General features: G+C 46.0%; 2 protein-coding genes across 3 annotated transcripts in view; one reads left to right on the top strand and one right to left on the bottom strand.

The window, feature by feature from the left end:
* Window positions 1-7,749: 7,749 nt before the first annotated feature.
* Window positions 7,750-15,244, bottom strand: LOC138514743 (serine/arginine repetitive matrix protein 1-like). The gene is made up of 2 exons (XM_069630129.1): window positions 14,929-15,244; window positions 7,750-9,365 (listed from the first exon to the last, which is right to left on the bottom strand). Exons 1-2 carry the CDS (start codon window positions 15,242-15,244, stop codon window positions 7,750-7,752), a joined length of 1,932 nt encoding a protein of 643 aa, XP_069486230.1.
* LOC138514356 (uncharacterized) overlaps window positions 10,402-16,551 on the top strand; it is a 420,747-nt gene continuing 414,597 nt past the window's right edge. For both annotated transcript variants that reach the window (XM_069629817.1, XM_069629816.1), the window contains exon 1: window positions 10,402-10,505. The gene's annotated coding sequence lies outside the window, so the exon portion shown is untranslated. The remainder of the gene's footprint in view (window positions 10,506-16,551) is intronic.

Here is a 16,551-nt window from a genome sequence, read left to right as displayed (position 1 = left end):
GTAAAGAGCCACATGGCACTGGCCACAGCCCAGGAGCTTGCATTAAAAAAAAAAAAGAAAAACTTTTTTTTTTGTTTAGGCGTAGCAAGGGATACCTCAGGGGTCGCAATTGTGACCCCTGGCGTCCCCTAAATGACATCCCTGAAGCTTAATGGAAGTCAGGTGTGTGTGATGGTCAATAATTGCCTGACCTCGCCTGACCAATGTATTGGGACACATAAGGTATAATTCTCGAGTGTTGGTCTGTTTTCTATCAGAGTGGGCTGTCCGTGAGAATGTGGTTGTGTTGTTAAGTGGAGGGGGGGGGGGGCAGGTAGAGTTCCTAAATATCCTACCTGGTAGGATGGGGTAAAGGTGTTACAGGGAAGGGGATACCGTGTCTCACCATCCGTTGTCCCACTCCCGAAGACCCCTCACCAAGGGGATCCTCCTGCACTGGTCCACCCCCAGGAACTGGATCCAAAAGAGATGGCTGTGTCCTGGCCACCTGGATGACAGATCCTCTGGGACTAGTGGGTGAGACGCCTTCTGGTTTCTCACACAACCAACTGAAGGGATATGTGATGAATCCAGGGAATTTGTTGCTTCTCCCCAACGGGGATCCACCCCCTTTGCTACCAGGGAGGTGAGTCAGCTGCGCTTAATACCCACTAGAAGACAGGGCAAGCAAGATCCCACTGGGGTGTCGACACCCCCTTAGGGGACAAGGAATCCCCAAGTCGGATTAGTACTCCACCTGCCTTACACAGAGAATCACCACTGTTTGTTGGTTACATGGAGATTGAACAGCACTCCTTTAAAATGGCCACTGTGGTTTCTGACCAGTTTTTGTTGCCATCCGACCCAAATAGAGGAACCAATGGAACCAATTAACTATTTCCTCTCAAGTTAGGGAGGAAGATAAAGCTCTAGGAGGACCGACTGTGAGGAATCTGATGGCATCCTCCTATCGACTCCCCTTGGATCTTCCTCTCAGGTGGTCAGGGAAAGGCCATTGCTTTTGGATCCTGACCCTGGGCGTGGATATGCGAGGGAGGATCACCTGGGTGGAGGGACCTTGGGGAGTGGGGAGAGGATGTCTGCAGGTGAGACATGGTATCCCCCTTTTCCCTGTGAGAATGAATCCTACCCCGCCCTTCCTTCATTGGCTTTTGTCCGTCCCTATCTCTTGCACACACACACACTATGACCCTCAATCATATACCTTTAAGACTGGGACGAGGAAGAGGCGACTAGGAGTAATGCACACTTCTAGTCGGTTTTACCAATTTGGTACCGAGACGAGGAAGATGCGCATGGAGGATCAGGCATGTCCAGTTAATTGGTGTAATGAGGCTCAGGCAAACTATTCGCACCTGCAACCTATTGGAAGGCTACAGGTGATTAAAAGAACGTACAAGCAGTAGAGATAACCTATCTGGAGAGAATGCGGCTGCTGTGTGGCGAGGAGCAGGCTGGAGCTGGACCGACAGAGAGAATGCTGTGTGCTGCCTGGGGAAGAGAGAGGTGTTGCGACCCGAGTAGGATGTGAGGGGACCGAAGCCCCAGCAATGACCTGAGCCGCATGTTCCCAGCTGGAGCCTGGGAACACGGAAACCTCAAATCTACTGGTGGGATGCTGCGCGAAAGTTTCCCGACAGCGAGCGTTGCTCGCTGGAGCTCCTGACGCTTATCCAGGCGTGCTTCGGTGTTTCAACGTGTCATGGAGGAAGTACTCAAAGATCTTAAGAACGTCACTGTGTTTCAAGATGACATTTTGATGTTTGCGAATTCAGAGTGTGAACATGATGTAGCGTTAAGGAATGTTCTTCAGAGGTTCAAATTTTCAGGGCTTACAGAACAAAGAGAAAAATGTTGCATCGGTCTTAGAGAAGCCGAGTACCTGGGACACAGAGTGTCAGGTCATGGTATATCACCTAAAACCAGTCTAGTGAAGACTATATGTGGAGTACCTCCACCTACTGATAAAGACCAACTCTGATCATTTATGGGTATGGCAGAGTTCTATCCTAAGTTTATAGAAAGATTTGCCACCATTTCAGCACCCCTAAGGCTCTTGTTGAAAAAAGGAGTAAGTTTCAAATGGTCTCCTGAGTGTTAGGAAGCGTTTTCTGCAATTAAGGAAGGAATATCGGGGGCACAGTCACTCAGTGGTTTTGTAAGCGGTAGGAAAACTGTGCTCACGGTAGATGCTAGTTTGATTGGATTAGGAGCTTCATTGTATCAGGTGGACTCGGGGAAAGAATGTCATGTGATTGATTTTGCTTCCAGGCCGCTGAGGGGAGCTGAATGTAATTATTCAGTTATAGAAAGAGAGGCATTGGCAGTGTACTGGGCTATTGCACATTTTAAGTTTTTTCTGTGGGGGCAAGAATTTTTGGTAAAGTCAGATCAGAAACTGCTAGTTCAACTTTTAAGCAGTTGTGACTGGGTGAAAGGCTCCCCCAGGATTGCTAGATGAATTGTGGGATTGCAAGGCTATAATTTTAAGATTGTTCACATTCCAGGTAAAGAAAATGTGGTGGCTGATTGCCTGTCTAGAATGCCAATTGAAAACACTGGTGGCACATTGGAAGTGGTCATGGAAGAAGACATGACAATTTCAGATATGTCAACAGTTGCGGCGGGAAAGGAAGAATGGCTTGAAGCGGATGCATGCGACACATCTATCACTAGGGTGAAAGAGTGGACAATCAATGGATTGCCTAGTAGGGATGCCCTAGATAGGAATTTCGATCGCATGTATGAGGTGAGACAAGAGTTAAATCTGTCTGAAGATGGTATCAAAGTCAGAAGAGGGTCTAAGATTATTCGCCTTCAAACATTAGGGCCCGCTTAGTGGACCTATCCCATCAAGGCCACCTAGGAATTAACGGTACCAAAAGATTGTTAAGACAACCGTATTGGTGGCCAGGCATGGACAGTATGGTGGAAAAAAGAGTATGTGGTTGTCATGAATGTGAAAGAGCGGACAAAGGAAAAGTAGTCAGAGAAGTGCCTCTTAACCCCGTTCAGGTTCCGTGTGAGCCATGGAAAGAATTAGCTGTTGACATAATTGGTCCTATACAAGGTTTGGGCGATGGCTTCAGGTTCATGGTGGTGCTTGTGGACTATCACACCAAGTGGGTTGATTGGAAGGCTCTAAGAGAAGCCACCACAAATGAAATGGTCTCATTTTTTGAAGAGGTGTTCCATAGAGAAGGCTTTCCCACTGAGATTATAACAGACAATGGGGTGCAGCTTTGTTCCCAGAAAATGAAAGAATTTTTGGTCAGGTATGGTATCACACATTTGAGAACTGCGCCATACCACCCAGGGTTGGTCGACAGGGCTAATACATTTATTAAAGGGGGCATTCAGCTGGCTTCCAACTCAGGTCTTGAATGGTCCGAAATTTTGAAAGAAATTGTGTGGAATTATCAAATCACTCCACATTCGGTTACTAAGGTGTCACCTTTTGTCTCTTTAAAGGGTAGGCAGCCAGCTACCAGACTATGCCCAGGGTGGCTAGAGGCATCGGGGTGTGTAAATGTGGATAGACAGACTGTGATGAATCTGATCCACGATGCCCAGAATGTGTACAAACAAAGATTTGATTCTGACTTTAATGTCAAAGATGGGATGTTGTCTGTGGGAGACTCTGTGTTGATCAAAAATCCATGTTTTGGTGTGAAGTGTACAGAAAGCAAATGTATAGGCCCCAAGAGAGTGGCATCTATTAGAGGTAGTGTGGTCATTCTTGAAGGAGGAGAGTGTTGGTCGAAGTCCAAGTTAGTCAAGTGCACACCAAATGTGAATGGTGAGAACACCTTGAGAGACAAAGCCAACAATGAGGATCAAGAATTGCATTCAAATCTCTTACGAGCAGTAGTACTCAAGTGGAGGATTAATCCAATGGTGGTGAGATGTCTAAAAGAACAAAGAGACTGCCTGGTCGGCTTAAGGACTATTATCTTGAATAGCTTAGTTAAACATTTCCCATATAAAGGGAGAGAGATGTGTTAGGTTTGAATGTTTTACTATTATGGTTATCTGTGTTTGATGTTTTAACTTTCTGCAAAGCTAGATTCTATTGAGGCATACACATTCTGAGAATTCCTGTGTCTTAGGATTCTCTCAGAATGTGTACGCATTGCATGGTTTGAATCTTTCGGCAGTTTTCGTTCAGCACCCAAAGCTGGTAATGCGTCTGCTGCCTGGGCTGTATTCTACTAATAAATACTCATATTAGTTTATCCTCGGTGTCGGTCTCTACTTAACACTTTCCCCCGCCAAAGAAGCAGAGATGCGCCGGTCCCAGACGCGGTCAACTGACACCTTCCATAACGGAGGCTGAAGTCCTATCGAGCACTGGTGGGAGGAACTAACGCACATGATGGGATGGAAAGGAGTGGAGAGCATCCAGAAGTGCGGTTCCACGCCTGTCAGGCAGGGCGCCGACCTTGACGAACCACATCACTGAGAGCAAGGTATGCATCACGCACCGGGTGGAGAGAGGAAAGGCCAGGCGATATCCAAAGAAGGGCTAGGAAACCCAAGGGTCCAAGATGGGCCGCAAGCCAAACAGCCCAAGCCAAGATAAGATCCAAGATAACGAAGAAGGGGTGAGAAACCCAAGGGTCCAAAATGGGCCGCAAGCCAAACAGCCCAAGCCAAGATAAGATCCAAGATAATGAAGATGGGGTGAGAAAACCAAGGGTCCAAGATGGCCTGCAAAGCCAAATAGCCCACACCAAGATAAGATCCAAGATAAGGAAGAAGGGGTGAGTAAACCAAGGGTCCAAGATGGCCCCCAAAGCCAAATAGCACATGCCAGGCTGAGATTCAAAATATCACAAGCAAGCGTGAGAAACCCAATGGTAAAAAATGGTCCAGAAAGCCCAGAGGCCCAAACTGGGCTGAAAGACAACATTATATACAAAGGTACAAGCGAACACAAGAGGTCAGAGCCGGGTGCTCTAAACCAGGAGAACAAATACAAACACATTGGGCCAACCTGAGGGCCTAAGAGAAGATATTCGAACTTTTGGTTGGTGACCAGGATTCAGCACCATCAGGAAATGAGGAAGGGTAAAGAGAGACTGGGAACTATATAACATAAAGATAATGATTTTGTTTCTGAAATGTGCATCGCGAATGAGTTGTAAACACAATGCATTAGTCTGTGACGTCACACGTAAGACGTGTGATGTCACTGAACGTTTTTATATCATTTCAAAATGGCGGGCGCGAGAAACACATGCGGTATGCCGAACTATGCTGAATGCAGCAGGGATCTAGAGCATCCCACCGAAGCAATAAGACGAGCCTTACTGCTCCTACAATAAACTATTTGGAGCAGAAAAATGCATTAACTATTGTTTGATTGCAAATACTATCCGTTATATATATATGTTTTTTACCAATTTCCATGTTTGAATACACACAGGATATATCTGTCTAAGAAAAAAAGAAAACAGGAGAGGCTGAACCTAATTCTTGAGGTAAACAAACTCATTCATTATAGGAGAAATGATTTAATTAATATAGAATAGGACAATAGTTATATGCATTTTAAATTTAAATAAATGTGTAGACAAATCAATTATATGATATGATAAGGCATTTATAACGCGCCTATACACAAATGTTTCAAGGCGCGATGAGGCAAGGGAGGGGAAACTCAGGGAAGACAGAGACAACGATCCTACTAGGCAAAGTGATATTGAGATCCTGCAAGTGCCGGAGGGAGGGTAGGGGAAAACTGCAGGGGGAAGGGGAGGGGCAGTGCAATAGATAGGATAGCAGTAAAATAAATAAGACAATAAATAGAAGTGCAGCCAGCTGGTGGTAAGTGCAAGGGTAAGTGCAGACATCAAGTGTCAAGTGCTAGTAGGGGCTGTAGGGATACAGGAACAGTCCCCAAGTGCAGGGTTGCCAGGGGGCAGTGCAGGTGTGCAACTAGCTGGGGACCTGGGCCCCAGATTAGAGGGTAGCCAGGTAACCAGTGCAGTTTCAGATTCAGTCCGGAGATCAGCAGGGGAGAGGAGAAGTGAAGGCAGAAGGAAAGAGGAAGGTCTTGAGTGGCTTCCGGAACCGGAAATGGTTCTCCTCAAGTTTCAGAGAGGCAGTAAGGCTGTTCCAGAACGAGGCCCCTGCAGAATAAAGAGATCTACCACTAACTCGCTGTTTGGAGAAGCGACTGACCCTGAGGGAGTTGGAGGCGGATGAGCGAAGAGCTTGAGTTGGAAGGTATTTAGGAAGAGAGAGTTGAAGCTATTGAGTTCCCAGGCCGCAGAAGGCCTTGTGGACAATGCAGAGGGTTTTGAACTTAATCTTAGCCGCCACAGGGAGCCAGTGCAGAGATATCAGTCCTGGAGAGATACGCGGAAAGGAACGCATAAGGTAACCGGACAAGAATAATATTATCTACTCAGGTACGAAATAATATGAAGATCACATTTGGTAAATTCCCTAGGTGCTCGTTTAAGAACTTGAACATGTTGTTTTGCTTCTTCCCCCTTCCCCTCTCCAGTCGAACCATTCTATATAATGACTTTTCCTTACAATCATTTTCCCTTTCAATACTCATGATTTCTGTGCAACTACTGATGAAACACAGTTTACAAAATTTGAGGATGGCATATCTTAACAAATAAATGATTTTTTAAATGTGATCATGTACACCATACACATTTTATTCAAATGTGCCAAAAATAGCCCTGAAGAAGAGCTTATGGTGGAAACACGTCTTGGCTAGGCTCGAGGTTGGCTAGGTTCAAGACTTCTTTGTGCAATGCCTTAGGGTTTGGACTGAGCTTTTTGATATATTGCCTTACGGTTGGATTTATACTAAAATGGTATAGGACTAGGTCCAAGATTCATGATGAAATGATTTCAATATATGCTGCAATGAAAAAACAATCAGATTATCTGTTATCCATGCTTGAACTTTGAAAAATGAACCTAGCAATTGGCTTGGTTTATTTATTTTGGGAGCGGGGAAACTAGGACTTGATTTGAACTTTTTCTTTCAGTTTGAGTTTGGAAGAATTTAATATAGCAAGATATTTAAATTAATTGGACTACAATAAAACTGTGATTGACTTTTGTTCATGTATGACAACAAAGAAAGGTACACAATGCATTAATGTATTGACAATTATAATAATACACACATTGAAATCTAAATACATTGGGCGGTTCTCCATTGATAAAACACCGGACAGCGCATTTGAGTGTAGAAAGTCTTCTCTGTTTAGCAGTGTTAGGGTCTTGAATTCTGATCATCTTGGGACGGTTCCATGTAATAATGTCCCCTGACAAAAATGATGCCGATTTTGCGGAGACATTGTTACATTGAACATGTGGGGGACAGCCCTGCAACCCCTGATTTTTTTTTGTTTTACATGGGGAGCAGGGGACCTCCCTGCAACCCGTCCCCATGCGTAATGTCACCATATATAATGTCGCCAATGGCTTTTCCCGGATATTACCTGATACCCTTGAGACATGGTGTGGTGGCATGGCTCTGGTGTCTTTGGTGTGGTGGCGTGGCTCTGGTGTCTTCGGTGTGGTGGCATGGCTCTGGTGTCTGGTGTGGTGGCGTGGCTCTGGTGTCTTTGGCGTGGCTCTGGTGTCTGGTGTGGTGGCGTGGCTCTGGTGTCTTTGGTGTGGTGGTGTGGTGCTGGTGTCTTTGGTGTGGTGGCGTGGCTCTGGTGTCTTTGGTGTGGTGGCGTGGCTCTGATGTCTTTGGTGTGGTGCTGTGGCTCAGGTGTCTTTGGTGTGGTGGCGTGGCTCTGGTGTCTTCGGTGTGGTGGCATGGCTCTGGTGTCTGGTGTGGTGGCATGGCTCTGGTGTCTTTGGCGTGGTGGCGTGGCTCTGGTGTCTTTGGTGTGGTGGCGCGGCGCTGGTGTCTTTGGTGTGGTGGCATGGCTCTGGTGTCTGGTGTGGTGGCATGGCTCTGGTGTCTTTGGTGTGGTGGCGTGGCTCTGATGTCTTTGGTGTGGTGGTGTGGCTCTGGTGTCTTTGGTGTGGTGTCGTGGCTCTGATGTCTGGTGTGGTGGCGTGGCTCTGGTGTCTTTGGTGTCTTTGGTGTGGTGGCGTGGCTCTGGTGTCTTTGGTGTGGTGGCGTGGCTCTGGAGTCTTTGGTGTGGTGGCATAGCTCTGGTGTCTTTGGTGTGGTGGCGTGGCTGTGGTGTCTTTGGTGTGGTGGCGTGGCTCTGGTGTCTTTGGTGTGGTGGTGTGGCTCTGGTGTCTTTGGTGTGGTGACCTGGCTCTGATGTCTGGTGTGGTGACATGGCTCTGATGTCTGGTGTGGTGGCGTGGCTCTGGTGTCTTTGGTGTGGTGGCGTTGCTCTGGTGTCTTTTGTGTGGTGGCGTGACTCTGTTGTTTTTGGTGTGGTGGCGTGACTCTGTTGTCTTTGGTGTGGTGGCGTTGCTCTGGTGTCTTTTGTGTGGTGGCGTGACTCTGTTGTTTTTGGTGTGGTGGCGTGACTCTGTTGTCTTTGGTGTGGTGGCGTGACTCTGGTGTCTGGTGTGGTGGCGTGACTCTGGTGTCTGGTGTGGTGGCGTGACTCTGTTGTCTTTGGTGTGGTGGCGTGCCTCTGGTGTCTTGTGTGGTGGCGAGACTCTGTTGTCTTTGGTGTGGTGGTGTGACTCTGGTGTCTGGTGTGGTGGCGTGACTCTGTTGTCTTTGGTGTGGTGGCGTGGCTGTGGCGTGGCTGTGGTGTCTTTGGTGTGGTGGTGTGGGTGTGGTGTCTTTGGTGTGGTGGCGTGGCTCTGGTGTCTTTGGTGTGGTGGCGTTGCTCTGGTATCTTTTGTGTGGTGGCGTGACTCTGTTGTCTTTGGTGTGGTGGCGTGACTCTGGTGTCTGGTGTGGTGGCGTGACTCTTGTCTTTGGTGTGGTGGCGTGACTCTGGTGTCTGGTGTGGTGGCATGGCTCTGGTGTCTTTGGTGTGGTGACATGGCTCTGATGTCTGGTGTGGTGGCGTGGCTCTGGTGTCTTTGGTGTGGTGGCGTGGCTCTGGTGTCTTTGGTGTGGTGGCATTGCTGTGGTGTCTTTGGTGTGGTGGCGTTGCTCTGGTGTCTTTTGAGTGGTGGCGTGACTCTGTTGTTTTTGGTGTGGTGGCGTGACTCTTTTGTCTTTGGTGTGGTGTCTTTGGTGTGGTGGCGTGACTCTGGTGTCTGGTGTGGTGGCGTGACTCTGTTATCTTTGGTGTGATGGCGTGACTCTGGTGTCTGGTGTGGTGGCGTGACTCTGTTGTCTTTGGTGTGATGGCGTGACTCTGATGTCTGGTGTGATGGCGTGACTCTGTTGTCTTTGGTGTGGGTGCGTGACCCTGGTGTCTGGTGTGGTGGCGTGACTCTGTTGTCTTTGGTGCGGGCTGAGGGCAGGCTTTTCACGGTGGTGAGATCTTATCGCAGTTGTGTGTTTTTCTCCATAATTTGTCTTGTTTACGGATGGCACCCATGCTGCCAGTTCTGGCAAGGGGTGTGTTGGTTGCTAGTTTCAATGGTGCGTAGGTGGGCAGAGTTAGTGTGCGGTCGAGCTACCGGCGAAGGATGTTGACATTGGAGGGAGAAGTGAATGTGGAGATGAGGTTGGCGAGGTTTTCTTCTCAGACGTCCAGGGGGAGGGTTTTGAATGAGCGCCAAGGTGTCTTTGTTGATTTCTGTTGCCCTCATTTGGAGGGTTTTGAGTGCTTGAGCTTGATAGGAATTACTTTCTGGTCAGCACTGGAAAGGAATATTTGGAAAGGTGATGTAAAGAATATGCAACAGAAGCAAACAGGGCCTAGATTTTTCTTTGCATTCTGGGACTTGTGGTCCTGAATTTAAAAATGAGGAAAGCCAATACTTCAAGTCCCAGAATGCACTGAAACTGCAAGAACTGGATGGCTAATCACACAGGACACTGGGCAACTTAAGACCTTTGACCTCGGTTTGGAATAATAATACGAATAATATTATCTGTGTTTGTATTATTGTCAAAATAATAATGACAGCTGCTTTTGATGTAGTGGTTCGTCCCCACTCCAGAGCTGTATAATAATAGTGTCCTATTATTGCCCAGTGTATAGACTTCGGTAGGGTGAAGAGCTGAGTCAGCCTTGGTGGCAGTCACATTTAACACCCGACCGAGACAAGCGCTTAACCCGTGAGTTATCTAAATATGCATGTCTGTATGTAGTCAATAAAACACACAGGACCGCGTGGGCAAATATTGAAACTGTGCTGTAAAACATCATAACGGAACATGCTTCGCCGTTCTGAGTTTACACCGTGAAAAAACGGAGCAGGCAAGCCCAGGAATGCAAGGGGATCACCCTGCAACTCGCAGCTCGCCAAACAAAATGCGAGCCCCGTAACCAGGCAACGGGCACAGCCTCAAACTTTGCACACAGAATCGCTGGCAGGAGCCGGGAGCACCGGGGCGCGTTCTCCCTGCTGCGTGGCATGGCAGCCACCCAGGGCAGCGGGGTGCCGTCCCCCCCGTGAGTCGGCAGCACACGGCCCCCCACCAGGTATGGGCCGCGCTTAATCAGCCGTTAGCTTTCTGTTTACAAATCATTGTTAGCAGGTGCTTGGGTTCCACTGGAGCAAGACTACAACTCCCAGAATGCCTTCGTTTGTTAGCTGCACGCTCGGGTCTTGCGAAGGCTGTCTTGGTCCTGGACTCATCTGCTCACCGATTATTCGGAGTGTTTGGGATGGATGTGCTATCTAGAGGTGGCATGAATGCTGCGCGAGACACAGTGCCTGCTGGTGGCAAACTGAAATATTGTCGGAAGTTGCCTCATGCCAGCTGTGTTGCCAACATAGTTGCCAACATGATCCATTGTATTGTGTGGCTGGTTAACCACCGCTGCTTTTTTCTTCTTCTTCGCATTCTGGGACTTGTAGTTCCACCTTTTCCTTTATGAAACTCGGACTACAACTCCTAGAAGGCAAAGAAAAAACCAGGACTGGATACGCACCTACAGATTGGAATGGATCATGTTGGCAACTATCTACAGCAGTCCGCTTTTTTAGTTCGGGCTGTTGGGTGGCGCTTTGGCTATGATGAGCCGAAAATGATTGTATTGGAGTACAGCTAGGGAGAAATGACTTAACTGAAGCTGTAAACACACAGCTGGTGTAATACAAATGTCTTAACCAGGTCTGCCTTCAACCACTCTCTTTATGAGCACTATGCTTGTCCTTCGCTGAAGCCCTGTTAAAAACAAGCATTGGCAAAGCCAACAGTTTTGACATGTGTATAAGTATTCAGTATTTGTCAGTCACTGCTATTAGATGCCCAGGTACTCGCACCATTTTGCACCTGCTACCATCAATAACCAGTTGATACCACTACGGCAATGCCTAGCAAGTGCCTTTCCCATGCCTACACACAAAAAACGCAAACTGTTGCCATTGCTTGTTTTCTTTGCATTGTGGTACTTGTAGTCCTGTATCTGCAATAGGAAAAACAAATCTTTATGTAGCAGGACTAAGCACTTTGTAAGGAGTCCAGGTGAACCCAGTGTCAGCCCTTTCTCTACTTTGTCGTGGCTGCAGTGTTTGCCTGGTTCCAGAATTTTCTAGTAATCAATCGGTTTTCCTTGTATTAACTCCCCTGATAAGTTTCCCAGTTCCATGCTTGACTCTTCGAGCCAGTCCAGATTTTTGTTTTTGGTTGCATGCTGGTACATGTAGTTTGGTTTTTCCCATTGATAAGGCTGGAGGGTCTGGGAAAGGGTCAGCCACTCTGATATGCTAGCTGCCCCAGCTAGTACTGTCGGCTTTCAAAGACCGCCCCACCACACAAAGTGTCTCTGCCTGGCCTATAGTTTCCTCTTCGCCAGCTATGCCAGCCTTTCGGAGGCAACCTTCTGTCTAGTAATCCCCACAAGGTCTGCCAAACATTACTGGCATTTCCCCAGCCCTGCTGGCCCTGATGAAGGTCTGACTTGTCAGGAATTGCCCCAGGCTTTGTTTGAGATGTGAATGACTCTGCCCCAGCCCTGCCGGCCTTTAAGACACACTTCATGGAGATGCATAATTTTCTAGGTCGGCCTACCTCTAGTATGTGGGACTGTCTTTAGTGCTGTATGGTAGCATACTACATATTTGCAGCTTTTATTTGTATGCTTTTAATAAATCCTCTTTTAGACCAGCCCATCCAAGGTGGATTTGTCCATTCAAATGTTTATCCTTTGCATTCTGGTACTTGTAGTTTTAGGTTTGTTCATTGTAAATGCAGGGCTACCAAGTACCAGAAAGAAAAGCTAAAAAGAGTGGAAGGGTGACACCCCCTTGACATGTGTTGTCTAGCTGATTGGCTGCCATGCATAGTTTAACTGTGAAAACTGGTGGGGCCCACAAGCCTTGGCCACACCCTTGTAGTATATACTACTGCATTTTTAATACATTAATAACAAATAACTCTCCTGGATTCTTCTGTTCCTTATTGGTGGTACTCTTTTCACCATCACTCGAGTGGCAGAATCATGGCCAATGCGTTTCGGCCAAGTGTCCATCTTCAGGGCTGATTCTGTCAGCAGATGAAATAGTGGCTCTGGTGAGCACACCTTGGTTCTTCCTTCCCACGTGGAAGATTGTTTAGAGCTGCTATTGCCTTGAACAGTTTCCCATTTTTAGGCTTCAATTCTCTTTTTTGGGTAATTATTCATGTGTTCATTCCTGATTAACGCATGGTTTCATACTAGTCTGTTTTTCACCACGTTGGAGCGCCAATCTCATTTGTTTTTTTCTGTTTATCTAATTTAAAAACCATATGGCAACGCCAATAGACCTGGTATTGTAAGCGGAGAGCATGAGTTTTCCGTGAAGTTCAGTGGCGGTCTCAAAAAACAAGTCACACATTGACTCACTTTCTGCAGAGAGACAGGCCCACCCTTCCCATTAGTAATTGCTCTGTAAAATCAAATTGCCATCTGCTGAATATACTAATAGGAATGTATTTTGAGAAAGTAAAAGCCCTACTGGAGAATTTTGTGTTTACTTGCAAGGTTTCTATGTTTGGATTGGAAGTGATTGTCCTACTGTCTTGGAATGTCTCCCCATCAACATAACCCTTAATAATTATGACACCAGGCATTCTGCAGCCATCTCTATAAAAAAATAATAACACCAACACATAAGGGCGGGGCAGGGGGGACCCGAACAATTTATACATTGCTCAGGGGGGCCTTGGCATAAAAAGTTTGAAGACCACTGGCATACAGCTATTTGCCCGTAATAAACTCAAAGCTTTGCAGCCTTTATTTTGATCAGTCATAGGACACAAGTACTCTTTAGAAACCTATGATGTGTAATGGTTTCAATATATTTCTCGGAAACATTACACACTATTCTCAGAAAATGTTTCAAAGTGTAATAAAAATGTTGCAGGAAAATATAGAGCAATAAAGTTAATACAAATTAAAAATAAATAAATAGTTACACTGCAAAATGCCCATTTGTTTCCAAATTTAAACAAAGATTTTTGGGGCAAGAGGTCCAGTGGGCTGATAGTTGGGCAATCTGGCCCACCATAAAAAGGTTTTATAAGATATATCAGGCCCTCCAGAAAAATTCCCTGTGCCTTCTGGTGCAATGTTTTACAAAGCTGCTGGAGCGGTGGGGGCGAGCGGTGCATCCTTTAAGTTGGAGCAGCCTGTGATATTTCTGTCTGAGCATTGTACTCAGCAGGCCTTTCTGGGTATAATGAACTGGTGGTCGTTTATAGCAGTATTGCTTCAAAAGGTCATTGTTTCGATGGGCATATTTAGGGTCTAAACACTGTCCGACCACTCCACACTTTATTTATTTATTTATTTGTTTGTAGTCAACATATAATGTTTTGTACTTCACAGAGAGTTTAGGCAAAAAGGTAGAGAGGCGAGAGGGGGGCATCACAGTTTAAGAAAAACTATTAGGTGCCTCCCCTCCCGCATGTTAGCTGAGATCCGGTGGCAGTGGACGAGGAACCCTCGTTCACGTTTGCAACCGGGTCACTGGATAAGGAATGGGTACAAGAATAAATTGTAAAGCAAGTAATAACTGGACCATGTTATACTGGGGTTGTCTTAAATATATTTACTCGAAGGCCGTGCCCGTTCCGGGCAATGATTGCCCCATTGTGGTTACTCAATGTGTAAGCAAGCACAACATAAGATCATAGGGAAAGAAATGTGCCGGAGACACCCTTATTAATGTCAGGTAAATAGTTGTCAGTGATTATAGGATCATTTCAAACCGTGCTGTTAAAGAATCATGGGATATTCAAGGCATTTACATAAAACCCACGTCACGCTGCCGGCTCTAAGGACGTTCACACTCTAGGCCAACTGACAAATTGTCAGTGTTAAACATGTGCAGATGTATATACATGTGCAGTACCAAGGATTAACTCTACAAAGCCAGTGTGGTCATACAAAGAATGTCAAACATATCATACAAAGCACATAAGGTCAAATTCACAGTTCATACCCCTTGGGGTGAGGCAGTCCAATAAATCAATCCATACGAATTCTCTTTGCAGCAATTTCTTGTGAATATCACCCCCTCTTGGACCCACCTTCACTTGTTCTAAGATCAAACATTTCAATTGAGCAGTCAAATGCCTTGACTCAATAAAGTGCATTGGTACAGGTGACCTGAGATTTCTCGTCCTGATGTTGGACTTCTGCTCTGTCCATCGCAATTTGGCCTTTCTCATGGTGATTCCCACATAGTAAAACCCACATGGACATTTTAAAACATACACCACATTGGTGGAATCACAGGTGCAAGAGTGTTTGAGTGCAATGGGTTTCCCTGTGTGTGGGTGTGAGATGGTATTGCCAGGCAAGATGTAACTGCAATGCTGGCAATGAAAGCATGGTTGTGTCCCTTTAAATGTTTTGGACACAGGTTGGTCCTTTGTAGTTTTGGCTCTGATGAGACTATTTCTTAGAGCTTTACTGTTCCTGTAGGCGTAAATTGGTAGTTGTTGGAAAAGTGGCTGTGTTTGGGGGTCCATTTGAAGAATCGGCCAGTTTTTTTGGATAATGTTCCTGATTTTCTTGCTTTGTGCCGAGTATGTTGTGGCATACACCATGGACTCGTCTTTAGTTCGATTTTTAGAGGTCAGCGAGGTATCTCTCTCTATGGCGGATACTTTATCTTCAATTCCAGTGATTGTAGCTGGCTTGTATCCTCTTTCCTTAAATTCTTGGTGCAATGTGGCTGCTTGTCTCACATATTCAGTGTCTTCCGAGATGTTTCTCCGGTAACGCATGAATTGACTCAGTGGCACGCTGTCTATCGTCCTATGGGGATGGAAACTTGTGGCTAGTAAGAGGCTGTTTCTATCTGTGACTTTCGTAAAAATCCTGGTCTCCAAATTGTCGCCTTTGATTTAGACTTCAACCTCTAGGAAATTGATCTTCAATTTACTCGTAAGTGTAGTGAACCTGATACGCGGATGCATATTATTCATCATATGGAAGAAGTTATCCAATTCATCACCCGGGCTGGACCAGATACCAACAATTTCATCAATATATCTGACAAAGAGGGTCAAATGGCGCGACCATCTTGGGGATGATAACACGTGTTCTGATTCAAGGTAATACATATATGTGTTGGCGTAGGCTGGTGCCATGGCAGCACCCATTCTGGTCCCCGAAAGTTGTAAGTAGTAATTGTCCTGTAATCTGAAGAAGTTATTCATCAGTACAACTTTGAGTAGTGTCAACACAAAGAGTTTATCGCCTTGGCAGTTGTCCGATTTCAATAGAAGCCATTCCACGGCCTCCAGCCCTGCCTGGTGTGCTATATTTGTATACAAGGATGAGACGTCCATGGTGAAAAGGGTGTCCCTTTCTCTGATAAGCTCAGTTTCTTTTAATTTATTCAAGAAATGTGTAGTGTCTTTGACATACGTCTCGGTTCCCTGTATGAGTGGTTGTAGGATTTGATCCAAGTATTTAGCGAGGGGTTCCAGTAGGCTGTCAGTCGCCACTATAATGGGTCGTCCTGGTGGATCAATTAAACTCTTGTGGATCTTCGGAAGAATGTACATAACAGGTGTGATGGGATGAGTCTTCTCCAAGAATCTCTGTGTTTTTTCTGTAATAACTTCTCTATTTTCCGCCTTATCCAAAACCTCTTTGATGAGGGTTGTCACTTGTTCTGTGGGGTTGTAGTCAATCTGTTGATATGACTCAAGATCAGCAAGTTGCCGCTCAACTTCAGCTATGTACTTGTTCTTGTCCATCAGGACATTGCACCGCTCTTGTCCGCCGGTTTGAATATGATCTTGTTATTGTCCAACAACCTTTTAAGAGTCTGACGTTCACCTCCCGTGAAGTTCCCTCTATTCTTGGACTTGAATGGAAGTTTTTTGAATTGGTCAAGTAACGTTCTCTCAAAAACTGCCAGAACGTGGTTATTGACGGGTGGATTAAATACACTTTTAGGTGCCATTTCCAAGCTTAAGTTTTCTCATAAGTTTAAAGAAATCGATTTTCTCTCTCAATAGATTGAGATATTTTTGGTATCTGGTCCGGCCCGGATGATGAATTGGATAACTTCTTCCATATG

The sequence above is a fragment of the Ambystoma mexicanum genome, chromosome 12 (genome assembly GCF_040938575.1).
Source record: "Ambystoma mexicanum isolate Mex_15411 chromosome 12, UKY_AmexF1_1, whole genome shotgun sequence".
Lineage (NCBI taxonomy): Eukaryota > Metazoa > Chordata > Amphibia > Caudata > Ambystomatidae > Ambystoma > Ambystoma mexicanum.
Note: the sequence above shows the minus strand (reverse complement) of the source record. Positions and strands in the feature narration are given on the sequence as shown.

Excerpts from the sequence above, each read along its gene's own strand:
- LOC138514743 (XM_069630129.1), bottom strand. The coding sequence starts at position 15,244 with ATGCGTTACCGGAGAAACATCTCGGAAGACACTGAATATGTGAGACAA. Across the intron at positions 9,366-14,928 it reads AATTTACGCCTACAGGAACA|CCCGCACCAAAGACAACAGA; the intron begins GTAAAGCTCTAA and ends GCCTGCCCTCAG.